General features: G+C 36.5%; 3 protein-coding genes across 4 annotated transcripts in view; all 3 read right to left on the bottom strand.

Annotated features, from left to right (window-relative positions):
• LOC307156367 (uncharacterized protein) overlaps positions 1-17,300 on the bottom strand; it is a 1,306,365-nt gene that overhangs the window by 750,833 nt on the left and 538,232 nt on the right. The window lies entirely within an intron of this gene.
• LOC307156233 (uncharacterized protein) overlaps positions 1-17,300 on the bottom strand; it is a 207,918-nt gene that overhangs the window by 62,535 nt on the left and 128,083 nt on the right. The gene's annotated exons all lie outside the window — the stretch shown is intronic.
• LOC307156419 (uncharacterized protein) lies at positions 1,874-16,046 on the bottom strand. Its single transcript, XM_079867755.1, has 6 exons — positions 15,959-16,046; positions 7,902-9,065; positions 3,260-5,835; positions 3,034-3,183; positions 2,805-2,907; positions 1,874-2,367 (listed from the first exon to the last, which is right to left on the bottom strand). The coding sequence occupies exon 2, from the start codon at positions 9,058-9,060 to the stop codon at positions 7,999-8,001; it is 1,062 nt and encodes a 353-aa protein (XP_079723881.1). The 5' UTR covers positions 9,061-9,065; positions 15,959-16,046; the 3' UTR covers positions 1,874-2,367; positions 2,805-2,907; positions 3,034-3,183; positions 3,260-5,835; positions 7,902-7,998.

The following is a 17,300-nucleotide window of genomic DNA, read 5'->3' as shown; positions in this document are numbered from 1 at the left end:
AATAAAAAAATATATATAGCTTGTGAACTGATTATTTAATCAACATTTGTTCTTTCATGTTGTTCAAAGAATCTCCACAACAGTCATTGAATGAAAAGACAGTAACAGCAAGATAAAACAGGGTTCCAACTTCCTACGCATTTTTCATTTCAAAATGCCCTACTGTTGTAAAGGTGGATTAGGGTTCAGGCTGTTGGACTACTGAATGACTAAAGAAACACTTCTGCCAGGACCACTGATGCTACACTTGACTGTAAATTTCTTGTCTATTACCACCCACTTTTACCAAAGACGGAAATAAGTGCAGTTACAATAGCTAAATATGTGGGAGCGTTTCTATAGTGTGACGATATTGTATTGCAATAGGTAGCCCTTCAAAATCAATACCAAATCAAAACTAGTTTGCACATTATTTGTAATTGAAAGGGCTTAATGACAATATATGGTTATGGTTACACTTAAAATAGTTACAAAATAGATGAGAAGATAAAAACTTCTACCATTAATTGTACCCAGCATATATGTAAAATGTTACCTGAGAGATAGAAAGAGAGGGAGAGTGTAGAGTAAGAGACAAAGATTGAGTTCCCCAAGAAAGAGCGCCAGAGAATAAAAAGGGCCAGAGCAACTTTGATTCCTTCCTTGACCATGTGACTGTAACCCAAATGTGAGACATTCAAACTGACCAATCAGATAATTACAATTTTCCTCATTGTACTGAAGGTGTGACAGTTCGTAGACCCCCGATGTACACACATTTCAGCCTACAGGCCTTGAGCACTGTGATTACTTCACTTATACCTCTGCCTATAGGAATTGCAAATGGTTATTGGGGTAAGAAAGAGGGGGCTTGAAACAGTAAAAGCAAATGTTTTTGTTCATTTTCAAATATCTTTATTTTCAATCTTACACTTTTCCACACAGACTGAAATTTCCAACCCTTTCTCTAGATTTTTCTGACCATAATCAACATACATGATTCATTCAACATTACAGTATGTGTATGCTGGGCCAAAGAGATGTGTTTTTAGTCTAGATTTGAACTGGCAGTGTGTGTCTGCTTCCCGGACAATGTTAGGAAGACTGTTCTAAAGTTTTGGTGCTAAATAGGAAAAGGATCTACCGCCAGCAGTCGATAATCCATGCTTGACTTAAAATATTAAGCTTAGTTAACATTAGTTTAGTTTAGTTAAGTTGGATATTTAAGTTCTCTCAACCAATTTTAAGTTGTTATAACTAATTGCAGCAACATTTTTGGGGAAGATATTTGTCTAATTAAGTGCTTTACAAAGTATTTTTGTATCACATCCCACTAAACTAATTGGTCTGTATGATGAGCATTCAGTTGGGGGTTTATTTGGTGTTAATATTATAGTTATTATAGCTAGTCTTAATGAATCTGGGAGCCTTCCAGTAATAAATGATTCCTCATACATGCACTGTAAAAAATAAAAAGTTGAGTAAACTTAAAAAAGTAAAGCAACCAGCTGCAAAGCATTTTTGAGTTTACTCAACTTCAGTGGTCGAAGTTCATCCAACTACCAGTCCAACTCAAAGAAACGAGTAAGCACAACTACAGAGGTCCTGAAGTTGAGTAAACTCAAAAAAGCTTTGCAGCTGGTTGCTTTACTTTTTTAAGTTGATTCAATTTTTTACTTTTTTAAGTTGATTAAACTTTTTTACTTTTTTAAGTTAATTCAACTTTTTCAAATATCTCACCCAGATACTTGTATAGCCTTCACATTAAGAATCCAAATGCAGGGAGTAAACCACACTGTAAATACAACACAATACAAAAGACATTGCTATTATTACAGAACTTATTTATTGACAAATATTCTGCAAAACAACACATTTTCTATTTGCATTAGGTACACATATTTTAAGATGATGAAGTTCTATTCCACTCTTCAAGATTTATATATATATAAAAAAAATATATATATTCCACAAAATTAGAGTACAAACTGGAATAAATAAATGCTCAACCTTACAATTATCCATATGGATTGCAGCTACTTGGACAATCTTATGAAGGACTATGCAAAATAAATCAGCCTTGCGGAGCACTTTAGGTCAAGATAAATAAACGTTTTTTTTTTCTAAACAAACTAAACAAATTTTTTCTTAACCACCAGTTACTACTGGTGTATTTGAATACTTTAGGATAGTTAACATTGGGGCCATAAATCAAGCCATAGAGGAGAGTAACAACTGTGGCAAAGGTCTTGCACATTATCTGACCCAATCTGCTCTTATAGTACTACAGAGAGGCACCTTATATTTGGGTTTGAGTGGCAACATCATCTTCAACGATAGTTAAGATCCTCATCTTCTCCCCTTGTGAATGTCTTCTGGCTCTGTGTCCTGCAGTAGAAAATAAATCAGCATAAAATTAGGGTCATTTTTATTTTATTGAATTATGTTAGACCACAGAGTGTTCCTAAAGGTCTGCTCATGTAACTTCACTTGAAACACGGTCATGTTTAACCTTATGATTGTGCACTGTATTGTTTTAACAGGTTAGATATCAGAGGGAATGTCTCCAGACAGTGTTGTGAAACAGTAATTTTCGACTGTCTTTGCTTTGATAAAATAACAACTAGTTGAATGTGTGCTATCAGGTGAAGTCAAACTGATCACTGAGAAAGTTTCAACTACGATTATTTAATAAAGTAATTTTTACCATGACTTTGTCTGTTGATGATAAGTTTTGTATATCACACAAAACCTATCTCTTAACAGCATCTGGTAAATAGGTGAAATATATCAGGTGTGAGTGTATATGCTGATGATCTTCTTACCAGGCAAGTCTTCAGGATGTTTCCAGACTTTTCCCTCATAAACAAAGGCAGACCTTTAAGAGTTGTAGACTTTCTTTGAGGAAGCACATTGGAGTTTCTGTGTCTGAAAGACAGAAAAACAAATATGGAACAAGTTATATACAAAGAGAAGCATGGGAATTACCTTGAAAAAGAGATGGCACCATTCAGCCTTTAACCAGAGAGATATGATCACATGCAAAATAATTACTTGATGATCAAGTTGGTCTAGGAGGATCTTCATCTCATCTCCATACGCTCCACCACTTGCTTTGTACGACTAGATGTGTATTCATTTAACCAAGAGAAAAAGGTGCTCTTCGGATCAGTTTGTGTGATCCTGTAATACTCAGCAGAGACCCTGAAAAACAAAAAAACATTGTTGAAACAGTAAGAATTAAGTGTAGACCAACACAAGTAAATTCAGTTCAACTCACCTGATCTTTTAAAAAATAAAGGCCACTGTTTTAGCACATCCAAGGATATTGTCACTGTACTGATGTTCTTTAGTCTAAAAAGGACAAATACAACAGAACAAAGATACATAATTTTATTAAACAAAACAACAACAAAAAAATCAGTTACAGTAGGTTAATTTAACATGTAGTAAAAATAATAAAGAAATTGAATAATCAAATGTGAAAAAGAATCAATGCATAGTTTTCACTGTATTTATTAAATATGACAGATATTAAAGATACAAAAGTTATTATAAGAGCAGTGAGCCATTTTGTCTTTTGTAGCCTAATATTTGTTTAAGGATACGCAATATTTGTATCCTATTCACTTTAAAACATACTGCACACATACTACCCATTCTATTATTTAATATGCAAAGTTAACATAGCCTACATATTTTTAACATAACACATTAGTTTTGCATATATAGGCCAATATTATTACATTTTTCTTCTAAATTGTATTGTATTTAATTATATTGCACTACTGTAGAATCCCTGAGCCTCAACCTAAGCATGTACAAATTGTAACTGAAATTTGTATACGTGACAAATAAACTTGAAATTAAATTGAACGGACTGCGGTCACTTTAAGAGCTCATGGATCTAATACTGAAACATCTAGGTTTCACCAAATTGGTTATGCTCACTTAAGACATTGCCGACCGTGTTTACTTGAATACTTTTTTATTTTGTTTTTTGTTATTGACATAATTGTATGTGTATGTCACTATTAAATCGCAATATGCCACAAAAGATAGCTGAATTCGCACTCAGATTCTGTCCGAGTCCGAGAGAAGCAGCATTCTGTCTCTCAATCAGCGCAAGCACCGCATTTAAGTCTTTATTCACGACTTACTGAGCTTAACATTTTTAACATCTTTTAAACACCATGCATGTCCTTGTCCTTCTTTTCTCATTCAAGCATGTTTCCTCACTCTAACGTTAGTCTGGGTAACTTAACGTTAGCACGTTAGTAGCAATGTGCTACGTGGATAATCTCTAACAATAGAAACTTATCGTCACCACAAAATATATCTATTAACATAATACTATATTTTATCAACATATGTGTGCAATTTATAGCCTATTTTCATGTATAAAGCTTAAAGAAAACTTACCGCAATCAGATGAAATCCAGTCCCTTCGATAGCGTGGTTGAAGGAGGAAACCCCGAGTAACGTACAGCGAGACAGACTGCGCATGCGCGATGACGGGAAGTTAAACGTTCGAACTATGAAATCAAAATATTAAGTTTTCTCAACTTAATTGTTTGTGTTCATTGGACAAAATAGTAGTACACTTGCAGTTACATAGTTTTCATAAGTAAACTCAACATTGCAGTCAAAAATTTGCCCACTCAACTTAAAATTTTAAACTGAGTTAACAATTTGCAAGTTGGATTTTTTACAGTGTGTCAAGTAATGGTCTTATAAGCTGTCTTTTAAATATTTTGTAGAATTCTACTGGAATCCCATCTAGCCCTGCGCTTTACCGCTATTGATATCCCCTGTAGCTTCACTAAGATCTTCTACTGTTAAAGGGATACTCTTTTTTTGGAAATAGGCTCATTTTACAACTCCCCCAGTTGAGTTTTACCGTTTTTGAATCCATTCAGCCCAACTCCGGGTCTGGCGGTACCACTTTTAGCATAGCTTAGCATATGTCATTGAATCGGACAGGACCATTAGCATCTCTCTCAAAAAAATGACCAAAGAGTTTAGATATTTTTCCTATTTAAAACTTGACTCTTCTGTAGTTACATCATGTACTAAGTCTGACAGAAAATGTCAAGTTTTGATTTTCTAGGCTGATATGGCTAGGAACTATTCTCTCATTCCTGCGTAATAATCAAGAAACTTTGCTGCCGTACCATGAGTCCAGCAGGCGTAATGATATGACTCATCTTTAAAATGAGTAAAGAGTTTAATCAATCATTACATAGCAAATACAAACATTAAGTAAAAGTGAATGAGACAGATCTCTCTCTTTACTGACTTATAAATCATCTCAAGAGGAGAAGAGAAGGAAAGTGTCCAGTTTCAAAGATACATGAAAGTATATCTTGCGTTTATATGGAAGAGTAGAAGTGGAAGAGAAACTTGATGTTCTAATGAAAAACAATGAAGAATGAGTTAAAAATTAATATCAGAATCACATCTCTCTTAAAAGTGTTATGGCCTTCTTCTCCAGTGTGAATTTTCTGGTGGTCTTCAGTTCATCTTCTGTAGTAAAGGCCTTCTGCACTGAAACACACACCGCTGTGTCTTTTCTGCTGTAATATTAAGGATGAATCTTCTCCTTTGTGTGAATCTTCAGGTGTTTCTTCAGGACTGATGCCCAATGAAACAGTTTACTGCACTGATCACAGTTAAATGGTCTTTCTTCAGAATGAGAAGATGTGATTTCAGAGAGAAATCCTGAGCCGCTTCTTCCCAGTGTGAACTCTCATGTCAATCTTCAGACTTGATTTACATGTGAAGCGTTTTTACACTGAGAGCAGGAGACAGATTTATTGCCTTCTGCTTTTTCTTTCTTCTTCACGTCCATCAGGTCTAAAAGAAACATTAAATAAAGTGAGTTTCAATGTACTATTTTATGCAAACAGCTTGCTAAACATGTCTTACTCTGTAGTTAAAGTAGTGATGGGTGATTTCGAAACACTGGTTCACGAAGCTCAGACACCTTTATGAATCTTGTGTTTCAAATCAGTGGTTCAGAGCGTGAATCAAACTGTGAAAGTCACGTGATTTCAGTAAATGAGGCTTCGTTGCTTCATAACCATTTCAAAATGTCAATGATCTCTGTGAACCCATCATGCAGCGAACCACTGAACAAGTGTCTATGGGTTTTGCCTGATCTCTGATCAGTTTTAAACATTTGCAGATGTTTTAATGAGAAATTTGCATAATTAAAAGGAATAATAGTAGTTAATAGTCTCTTATTGGCCTGTTTAGCTGAGTATTAAAAACCCACATGTTATACAGATCCTTAATATTTATGATATTGGATGATGTGTTGATTGCATTTGATTGATTACTTCAATAACACATTTGCAATGGTTTGTAAAAGGTGTTTTTCTATTACCCAGATCGTGGGTCAGACGTAACAACCCAGTGTTTAGGGCATTATTGTGTTACCCAGATCCTGGTTAATACATAACAACCCAGTGTTTGAGTAGTTTTTGTGTTACCCAACTCCTGGGTCAGACGTAACAACCCAGTGTTTAGGTAGTTTTGTGTTAGACGTAACACTCCAGGGATTGTGTTATTTATCGCAGGCTTTTTGCAACCTCTTCAGGAGAGAGCTGTGCTTCGTCAAATTTGTGCGTGTCTTCTGTGAAATACAGGTTTGTGTAAAAATTTTTTTACTCTATAAATTCATTATTTCTCTGTATATCTTTGAATTTATGCAAATCCACATACAGGCACGATGCAAGTCACCTAAACGAGTCTCGCGTCGATCTTTTCATGTGATGGAAACGCCTGCTGCATTGCAAAAAAAAATTATGATTTTACTAAGAAAAAAAAAGATACAGAATATAAATGCTTAGAAAGTTCAAATGTGTTCTCAGAACTGTACACTGATTGTTTATGGACAGGTTATGGAGTCAGTCACAGCATATTTTGGTCAATAAAATACCCAAAATGGGTTGTTTTTAATCCAGTGTTTTTTATAAGTGTAGTTCAAAGTGTCAATGAAATGCTAATATTTAATGCTGGTTTCACTAGTGCCACCACATGCTCTTAAATTTGAATCTGCAGCAGCTCAAATTTTATATCTAGTCAGCACTTGTCTTTAAACGGCAAATCGAATAGTAGAAATATTATCTGAAGAAAAAAGCATTGCATCATTAGCAGTTGAATATTCCAGTCCAGCGTGAATGTCTCTGTTTCTATTTGAAACCAGCTTGAACAAAACCATTCATGTTTAGTGTGAAAAGGCCTTCAGACTTCCCAGGTCACCTGCTTTTTTAGGCCTTTCCTGTGTCAAATTCATATAAAATGACAAAATTAAGAAAGTTCAATGTTAAAATAATTTTACATTTAATTAATTGAATGTCTTTTTATATTCTTGACCTGAAACAATGCAAATCTCGATGAATGAACCAACCTATTGTTCATCAGTATCATGATGCTTCATTTTCTTAAATTATTTTTGATGATCAAAACAAACTTTAATTAACTAGGACTGCAATAACCAATTGATGAAATCGATCATGAAAATAATCAAGCACCAAACTAATTATAGATTAATTGTGTATCCATAGGAAAAACATTCTTATGGACAAAACGCATCTGAAAAATGACATGGTTGGTGAGCACAGGAACCATGTTATTTCTTTTGATTTTATTATAAATTTGGGTTTGCATCACTCAAATTGCTTATAAGTCACTTAGACAGAAAATTGACAAGTGACCAATCCTGAGTGGCGATGTCACTTCAAACATTTAACCATCACGGTTCGGCACGGTTAGCCAAGAGTGCTGAGAGTTCAGGGCCGAGAACGGTTTGTAATTGTGCCGTGCCGTACCAAGCTCAAGTGGAAACACAACTGGAACCTTTTCTGAAGGTGGAAAAGCAGCATTTGTTTCTCATTACATAAAGATAAACTACTTACCGTGATATCAGAGTGTGTTGATAAGGTTTCTCCACTGCATGGATCTTCATGTGTCGCTTCAGGTGACTTTTAAAAGAGAAACTCTTTTCCGCACTGATCACATGAGCTTCTCTCTGCTGTGGATCCTCTCATGTTTTTTCAGAGATGATGATTGACTGAATCTCTTGTCACAGTGTGAACACTTGTAAGGTTTTTCTCCAGTGTGGATCCTATCATGTCTTTTTAGATGTGTTGACCGACTGAATCTCTTGTCACAGTGTGAACACTTGTAAGGTTTCTCTCCAGTGTGAATCATCTTGTGTGTTTTCAGATGTGCTGACAGACTGAATCTCTTGTCACAGTGTGAACACTTGTAAGGTTTATCTCCAGTGTGGATCCTCTCATGTCTTTTTAGATGTGATGACAGACTGAATCTCTTGTCACAGTGTGAACACTTGTAAGGTTTTTCTCCAGTGTGGGTCCTCTCATGTCTTTTTAGATGTGTTGACAGACTGAATCTCTTGTCACACTGTGAACACATGTAAGGTTTTTCTCCAGTGTGAATTCTCTGATGCAGTTTTAAATCGCGCGCTGTAAAAAAAGTCTTCTCACACTCAAAGCACATGTACTCTCTCACACCAGTATGGATTTTCTCATGTCTATGTAAAGATTCCAGCAGTGAAAAACTCTTTCCACACACAGAACATGAATGCGGCTTCTCCTTTGTATGAACTGTCAGGTGTGACTTCAGGTGTGATGACCTAAGAAATGTTTTGCCACACTGATCACATGTGAACGTCTTCACTCCGGTGTGGATCATCATGTGTCTGTTAAGGTTTGCTAATTGCCTGAAACTATTCCCACACTGATCACATGTGAACGGCTTCTCGCCGGTGTGGATCCTCATGTGTGTCTTAAGGTTTGCTAATTGCCTGAAACTATTCCCACATTGATTGCATTCATGTGGCTTCTCTTCTGTGTGAACTCTCATGTGAATCTTAAGAGTTTGTTTGGTTGTGAGACTCTTTCCACACTGAGTGCAGATGAAAGATTTCTTGGCTCTTGTTTTCTTTAAAAAATTATTTTTAGTCTTTGAGCGACTCAACGGTTTTTCTCCAGGTTGGACATGATGTTCCTCCTCCACTTCACTCAGTTCTTCACTCTCCTCGCTCTCTTCCATCGGATCTGAAATGAAAGAAAAACTCTTATTGTAAAATGTTTTAAATAATCAAAATAATTCAAAGAGAGAATTATGGAGTGAATGAAGATTAACCCCCTGGGGTCAGCGGTATCGCCGGCGATACCAGCTCACTTTTTTTCTTATCAGTACAAAAGAGTCTCTAAATAGTCTGTTGATTTTGATTTTACATGCAAATTTTATACATCAATCAAAACGCTTAAATGTCTTATTTTATTTGTGTACACTCATAATAAAAACAAAATGTTGTTTTTCGTAAAATAAAGAAAATAAACATGATGCGCGTTCTGCATCTCTCAATGTGAAACTCTGAAACACAACAGAAAATGACCTGTAACTCAGTGAATGTTTGTCACACAGACTTGAAACGCATGTCAATACAACGCTTGGAGTCTTTATTTTTAAAGGGACACTAGGTAACTTTTTAACCTTAACTGAACAGCTTCGGAGTCAGTGGAATGGTTATATTACTTATTTCGGGTTGAATGGTGGTGGTTTCGCACCCCCCTGGTGCCCGAGAGCGGAAAAAACTCACTTGCAACTTTGGGCCGGCGGGTCGGCGTCAGGAAGTATTGCGTGATATCAGGTCTCGCGATGTAACGAATTGCTTGATGGCACTGCATACGTACACGCCCCCATTCAAGCACCGGCTGTATAAGCAAAGGGCAACGATAGATTGAGTTATGGCTATGGCGTTATTTTTTAGTCAAATGTTATGAGCGTGTAAGACATGCTCACGAGCACATTGTGTTATTTCACACGCTCAAAAATGAACCTTCAGCTGGCATGATAAAAGTACTCGCGCACAAATTCAACAACCGAGAGGTGTACAGGTAGCTGCGAGCGAGCGCCTGGCATACTCTCATAGGTTAACTCTGCTTGTACAGTGGAATCCTGCTCGCGCGTAGCGGGCTTCTGCTCGTGGAGTGCTGTTTTGCTCGCGCAGTGGATTTCTGCTCGCTCAGCTGATTTCTGCTCCCTCGAGTCTACACGACTTTTGACAATTTGGGGGCGGAAACCAAGGAGGGCACTGACCCTCTTATGATTGGTCACTTAAATCATGGAAAATCTTGGGAAATCCTAACCCCGCCATATATGGCTGAGCCTGTAAAAAAAGAAGCAGAAAGCTAGGAAATCTTTGTCGGAGGACCAACGAAAGAGACGGATGCTGATCCTGCTGTTGCACTTGTAAGTTAAGTATCTTTGCAATAAACTGTTTAATATTTAAATTGCAAGTAATTGCGACCTCAGGATGTTTGCTATTGTCTGTAAAGGTTTTTTATTATGATCGCTGTCTGTTACGGGCTTACTAGTACGCTAGATACTATAACTTTGATGATAGCATTGTCATTAGCAAACATGTTTGATTTCTGTAGTTGTTTGGCCGTTCCTCTGTCGGTTTTATTTGTGTAACTTACACTTTTATTTTATGTCACTAAGTCAACGCGTCTGATAATAGGCAATATCAGATGCGCAAAATGTTGCACATATCATGATCGAGCTAGAAAAAACGTTCTGATGTTTTCTTAGACAAGCAAAGGTAAAGCATCATTCTACCAGATGAACTTATAGACCTTGCTAATATAACTTTAGACAAATATTAACCTCTGATATATATATATTTTTTTTTTTTTGCTCATGCCCACTCTCCCCAAAACAAACAAACACGAAAGCAGTAGTTTGTCTCATTCATATCGTTCGTTCCCGGTAAAAATACTGGTATGCGCCATCAGTTGGAAAGAAAGTATTGCTTTACATGCCTCGGTAGACATAACTGGTTTTGAAATAGCCAGTTTCTCTGCTCAGCTGGGTTGCTCGTGGCGAGGGGGGAGGAACAACAGTTCGTTTTTACGACAGAGTGTTGGAAAGCATTATACTACCAGACACTAGGGGGAGCTCGTAAAGAAAAAACACTCACACTTGCATAATGCCCCTTTAAAGTATGTAAATTATATAAAAAAAAAAAAAAAAATTCTCTGTTTAAGTAATCTGTATGAAAGCAGCGGCATACAGTTTCTCAAACACTTCCTCATTAACTCTAATGTGACCACGCCCACGCGCGCACGAGCGATTGACATGCAAATAATCCACGCGGAGAAATGCAGACCTGTAAACGCCCTTATCACCTCAAAACAAAGAATCAGAGACTTCGGTAATCAGTAACTTACTCCTCTGCTTTTCATCGAGTTTGGAAGACTGTGTTTGTGCTGTTTCACTTGGATTTACCTCAGAAGAATTAGAAGAACGCGATTTGAAGATGAGAAGATTTTTAAGGTAAGACATGTTAAACTGGTGGTGCCAGATTAAAATGTATGTTATGAAATGAGATTGAAGTAAAAACATGAACTAAGCCTAATATCGTACATGTATATGTATCTATAAATAGATGTTGAAATGTGAACTAGACTGGTAGGCAATACATGTCCGACACAAGGATGTTTTTATATTCTATAATAAAACACAGCATGATAAAAGTAGGCTAGTATGAGACCAAGAGGATCCACAATAGGAATTACGTTTTCAAAATGAACGTGATATTTTCGGAGGGAAGGCACAGAAGTCAACTAGAGCAGTGCAGCACACTGAAAGTTTAGAGAGACACACTTAGCTCACAGTAACCAATCATAATCCGCCATCCGCCATTTTGTCCGACAAAGCAGTCAGGAGAGATAGCAGATTAACATGGGAGGATTTGAACATGAAAAACGGAGTGTACTGACGTCTTTCCGCGGTTAAAACAACAATCCTTCCCATGTTCATTCATGTTTATTTGATGCTATAAATGAACTAGAAGGAAGAGATGATTGGTTCACGAGCAGCTTTAACTGATGCTCAGCGATCTGTCAGACACATTAAAGAGCCACAAAACGGTATGTATCGTTTAAATTTCTTTTAAAAAATGACCAAATTTGAAAGGTGAGACTTTGTTTAATATGTTTAACCCTCTGGAGTCTGGGCTGTTTTTGGGGCCCTTGAGATGTTCTGACATGCCCTGACATTTGTGCTTTTTTCAGTTGCTTATAAACATATTAATGGCAAAGGTGTAAATTCACTCTATAAAGCACAAACAGGGCTACAATAATATGTGAGCCACGTGAATGTACATGTTTTCATTTTTGAGAGAATAATGTTTATGCATGGATATTGAAAAAACTAAAAACTAAAATTTCTGAAATAAGGCCTCAAAACACATAGTAAATATGTGTCAATAAGACTTTTGACTAATGGATGTCCTCGCCTAGAATATTTTCTTCAAAATTATGTGAAAATAGTCTTGCTTTATTGTTCACATAAAACCATACATTGATTTAAATTGATGTAAAACAGGTTTTGCTTGGAAAGCCAATATGCGAGGGGGCGTGAACGAGGAGTGGTTTACACCTGAAATTACAATGTCCCATCCCACTCTGCATAATGACTCTGCATAATTAGCCATTCACACAGGTGTGAAACTGGCTGAGCCACAATGCAAGGACAAAGGATATTTAGAAGAAGACTTGTATTGTCCATTTAAGATTTTGCTTACATCTATCTTGTAAATATGTTTTGCTATTTTATTAAAAAGGTTACAATTACAACAATAATTACAATTTCAACAATATTTCAAGTGTACTCTTTCTTTGTAAAAAAAAAAAAAAGATTATAGGCCTACATTTTATCTATGTATTCATTACAGCTAACATCTTAGTTGATGACTTTATTTTTGACAAAAATAGTAGGCTATTTTATATATAGAAATTGCTGAACAAAAGCTTATTTGACGAGGCAGTATATTCTACAGTAAAAACTGTACCCAAATATACTAAACAAAATGTTGTCTTTCATATTTCGCCTGACTGTAACGTTGTTTTCATGAAATATTAGGGCATATAAATGTTAATTTGCAGTTTACGTTGCTTATACAAATAGCCTACATTTTATTTCAACATATTTCAGTTGATTTTTACCCATCTCAGTATAGCAATACGGTTTGCTAAAAAAATCATCATTCGTTGACGATAGGCTTTTGACTCGCGATTTTTGTAGTAGGCTAGTGAACGCACCGGATAAATGCACATTTATTAGGCTATAGTTTTTTTGTTTTGGATGGTTTTGTTTAGAAACAGCTTTCTGTACATATATATTTTAAATTTTTTAGACATGTGAGGCGAGTAGGCTCATGATTCATGATGATCTCCAGTTCAAGCACCTTATGTTGTGATTGCTAGCCCATATTTACTTTAAATCCAGGAAATTTGTTAATGAAAAAATGATTAAAATTAAGATACAATTGATACAAAACGAAATTCGTTTTAAAGAAAGAATTTGTACTTTCTGTTTTGAGGTCTCTGTGAAAGTTTTAGAGCGCTCGCGTCCATAATGGAGAACTGTCACGTAATATTGTTTTTTTGCCAGCTGTGGTAAACAGCGCGCATCTATGCCATTCATTCATTCATTCATAAACAGAAACCCGAGAAGGAAAAACTTACTAGTATTCCTCAGCTCGTATTCCTCGTATTCCTCATTATTCCTCACAGCGCTGTGTTGTAAACAAGTAATGTTCTGAATAAACTTGTGTTTTGGTTGTGTCGAGCTGATACAGGGGGCGTTCACAGGATTGCGCGGATTACCTCAGCCATTTGCGTTTGAATAGCACGCGCTCTCCGTGGGCGGAGTCACATTACATTTGAATTAGCTCTAATGAGGTCGACTGGAATCGCTCTCTTTTAATACAGATTTCACAAGATGAGAATATTTGTTTTTTATATAAATTACTTCATTAAAAAGAAGAGAATTCAAGGTTCATGCCTGTGTGTCTGAATGCCTGTTTGACTGAGTATTCGTTGAGTTATTGTTCATTTTCGGACGCGTTTCAGAATGGACTACACTGGCAGATAGAAGGCAGAACTCGCATCACGTTTATTTTTCTTTATTTGGCAAAAAGCACAACACTTTGTTTTTATTGTGAGTATACACAAAAATAATACACATTTAACAGAATCGATTGATGTATGAAACTTGCTTGTAATATCAAAGTCCACAGAGCAAAATTAATTTCTTTTGAACTGAACTGAAAAAAAGTGAGCTGGTATCGCCGGCGATACCGCCGACCTCAGGGGGTTAATATCAAAAGTAACCGAAAAGTAACCTGGTCTGCCCTGTCTGTCAGCGTGTTGTCAGTCTCCTCTCTGCCCCGCGATGTATTTTTCACTGCTTGAGTACATGGTGTGTGCGTGAGAGCAGCGTAGCTTGTCGGGCATAGCGACAGTAACTAAGGGGGGCGGGTCTTTGCGAAGGGTCAATCATATGCTTCGAGTGTTGTTCTTTGCTCCGGTTTTAACAAAAACGGTAAGTTTAAATCGCTCAAAACAGACCCAAAAACTGATTCGTTTATATACGGTCTATGATTCGAACGAGTGTTCCACGGCGGCATCCATCTTTGTAATGAAATCTCCTTCAGCGTCGCTGCGCTGTCGTCATCATGTAAATCCCTCCCCAAACGTTTCTGATTGGTGCCTTGATTTCGGCGGCACAGAAATGAGTTTGAATGGGCTCTTCTCCAGACTATCCTGGAGAGAGAATTAAAATTCGCCGGAAGTAGTCTGGGTTTTCCCAGGCTAGACCATCAGCAGATCATCTCACTTTATTCTGAGTGTTTGCTGTTAGAAACACATTATTTGAGTCAGGATACATGACAAAAGCCTGTAAAACTGCTATATTGAAAGACAATACTGTTATTTCTCACAATATAACCACCAAATAAGTGATAAATCACCAATAATAAAACAAAATTATTAAATGACCTCTTCAGGCAAATAACTACAACACCATAATATGTGAATCTAAATATAGTTTGTCTTTATAATAACTATTAATAGCAATAAAGTAATTCCATTAACATGTTACATATTTGTACAGAAACTGACAATGATCATAAAACTCTTAAAATTCAAAGAAAATGTAACGTTTCCTGTGTCAAACTTCATTAATATCTATATTCCCATGCATGTATATTTGATATTTCCCACGTTTATTACTCATACAGGGGCAGTATAAAGTGTCTACAATTTTAATAAGTAAATGTAATCTGCCAAAGATAAACGTCGACAAAGAAATAAGGTAAACATGAAAACGGCAACAGAAAACACTTGGGATCGATTCCCCTCACAGATCTCAAACTTTAACTTGGACATTCAGTAACAGTTCTCACTCCAAACATCGAAACAATCACACAAACGAACACAAAATCGCTCAGGTCTGAATGAACTCAACATTTTCTCCTCATGCTCGCTGCTGCTGCTGCACTAAATGTTTATTTCAGAAGGAAGACGCCAGAAAAGACGCACAAGTATCGCTGCGATCGATGAAAACAATACAGAAATGAGCCTGTCGCTTAATCAAACTGTATAAAGTGTGTGTGATGGTTGTGTAAATATGAGAAATACCGTGAACTGCTGTCCTCACCTCAGAAGACGCTGAAACTGAGGGAAGAGACGGCGCGAGCGAGCGGTGACGTCATCGGCCGCCAACGCACGCGCGTACGGGACACCCCCGCACATAGATATCAAGGCTAGATGTCTCGTGCGCGCTGCTGGCCAATGGAGGTCGTCGTCCGCACGTGGCGGCCATCTTGCCACAGTGTTCTCACTCGGTGCATGTACTTTTATATAACATAACTTGCTCAATTTTCTACCGATTTTCAAAGGTTTTGGTTTGTTATAAACGTCAGAGATGTAGTTATGACACTACATACATACACGGCATACATATGAATAATTATAACATACATGTTCAAGCATTCGGAATTATAGCCACGTTTATAAGTAAGAAACCAAACCGTTTGTAAGTCCGTCAAGATTTCAGCGAGATAAGAGGATTTGTGTGCATGCTGATCATTCACCTTAATTCACGGCTTCACAGCTTCACTGACGAGGCTGAATCCAGCGTCTTATTCGCAGCTTCTTGACGCTATCCGTTCCACCTTAAATGACGCGAACTTCCGCGTTTGCTGGCTACGTATTGATGCTCGACTTAGGGACCGTGTGCTTTTCTCTCTCTTTTGCGTTTTTAAAGGTATTGTGTTAGGCTACTTTTGTGTCTATTTTCAGAATAAACGAATAATTAAAAAAATGTTTAAATGCAAATAACACTGATATATCAGCGAAAATGGACTGTAAAAATATAAAGGCACATAAGGCAACAGTATTCTTTAATTATGTCATTAGCTCAATTTAAGGACCATGTGGGTTTTCACTTATTCACACTTTTTAGAGACCCTGTTTGTATTGTTTATATTTTCAGAAAATAATATAATAACATAATTTGAAGGTATTAAATACATTCAATTACATGTATTATTATTATTTTTTAATTATTATTACAAATTAGAATTTAACGAGGTAAACATATGCTCCAGCTTAGATCTAGCCTTTTATTAAGATTTCAGATGACCCAGCACCTTTGAATAGATTTCAGAATCAAACATGGATGATTGTACAACAATTATTACTTTATCATTACTTTAAACTGCACACTAATCTTGGTAAAATTATGGTTTGATATTTGTAAATACAATTTTTTACTAACTTATATAACTGTAGGCTACTTTCTGATATCTCATAAAATCCTATTGTGATTTTGTAACACAAAAACCTGCATTTTCTGTAAAGCTCCTTTGAAATGATGTATTGTGAAAAGCATTATACAAATTAATGTATGAATTAAATTGAATTGACTTGAAAGCAATGGGCATCTGACAATACAGAAGAAGAGTTAACACAATATCACATTTAGAGATTTTTACTATAGCATTTTGAAGTTATGCACCCATGACAAATGTGACGATACAGTTAAGAAGTTGCATTGTTTTGGTTGCATTTGCATTTTCTTCCCGTTTCGCGGCGCTGTTTCACGGCCGCCTCAGAGGGTGCGTTAAATTGGACATTGTCCCATTATAGTAGAGCTACGCCTCTAACGAAATCCACATTTTGAGCAGTTTTTACTGTAGAATTTTTTTTAATTAATTTTCTAACTTGGCATTACACAGTGCACAATAAGCCTCCTAATACATTTTCTGCCCATTTCGCGGCAACTCAGAGGGTGCGTTAAATTGGACATTATCCTCTTATAGGACAGCTGTTCCTCTAATGAAATCCACATTTTGAGCAGTTTTTACTGTAGAATTTTTTTTTTTTTTTTATGAATTTTGCAATTTACACAGTGCACAATAAGCCACCTAATGC

This window comes from Squalius cephalus, assembly GCF_949319135.1.
Source record: "Squalius cephalus genome assembly, chromosome: 1".
Taxonomy (NCBI): Eukaryota; Metazoa; Chordata; class Actinopteri; order Cypriniformes; family Leuciscidae; genus Squalius; species Squalius cephalus.
Note: the sequence above shows the minus strand (reverse complement) of the source record. Positions and strands in the feature narration are given on the sequence as shown.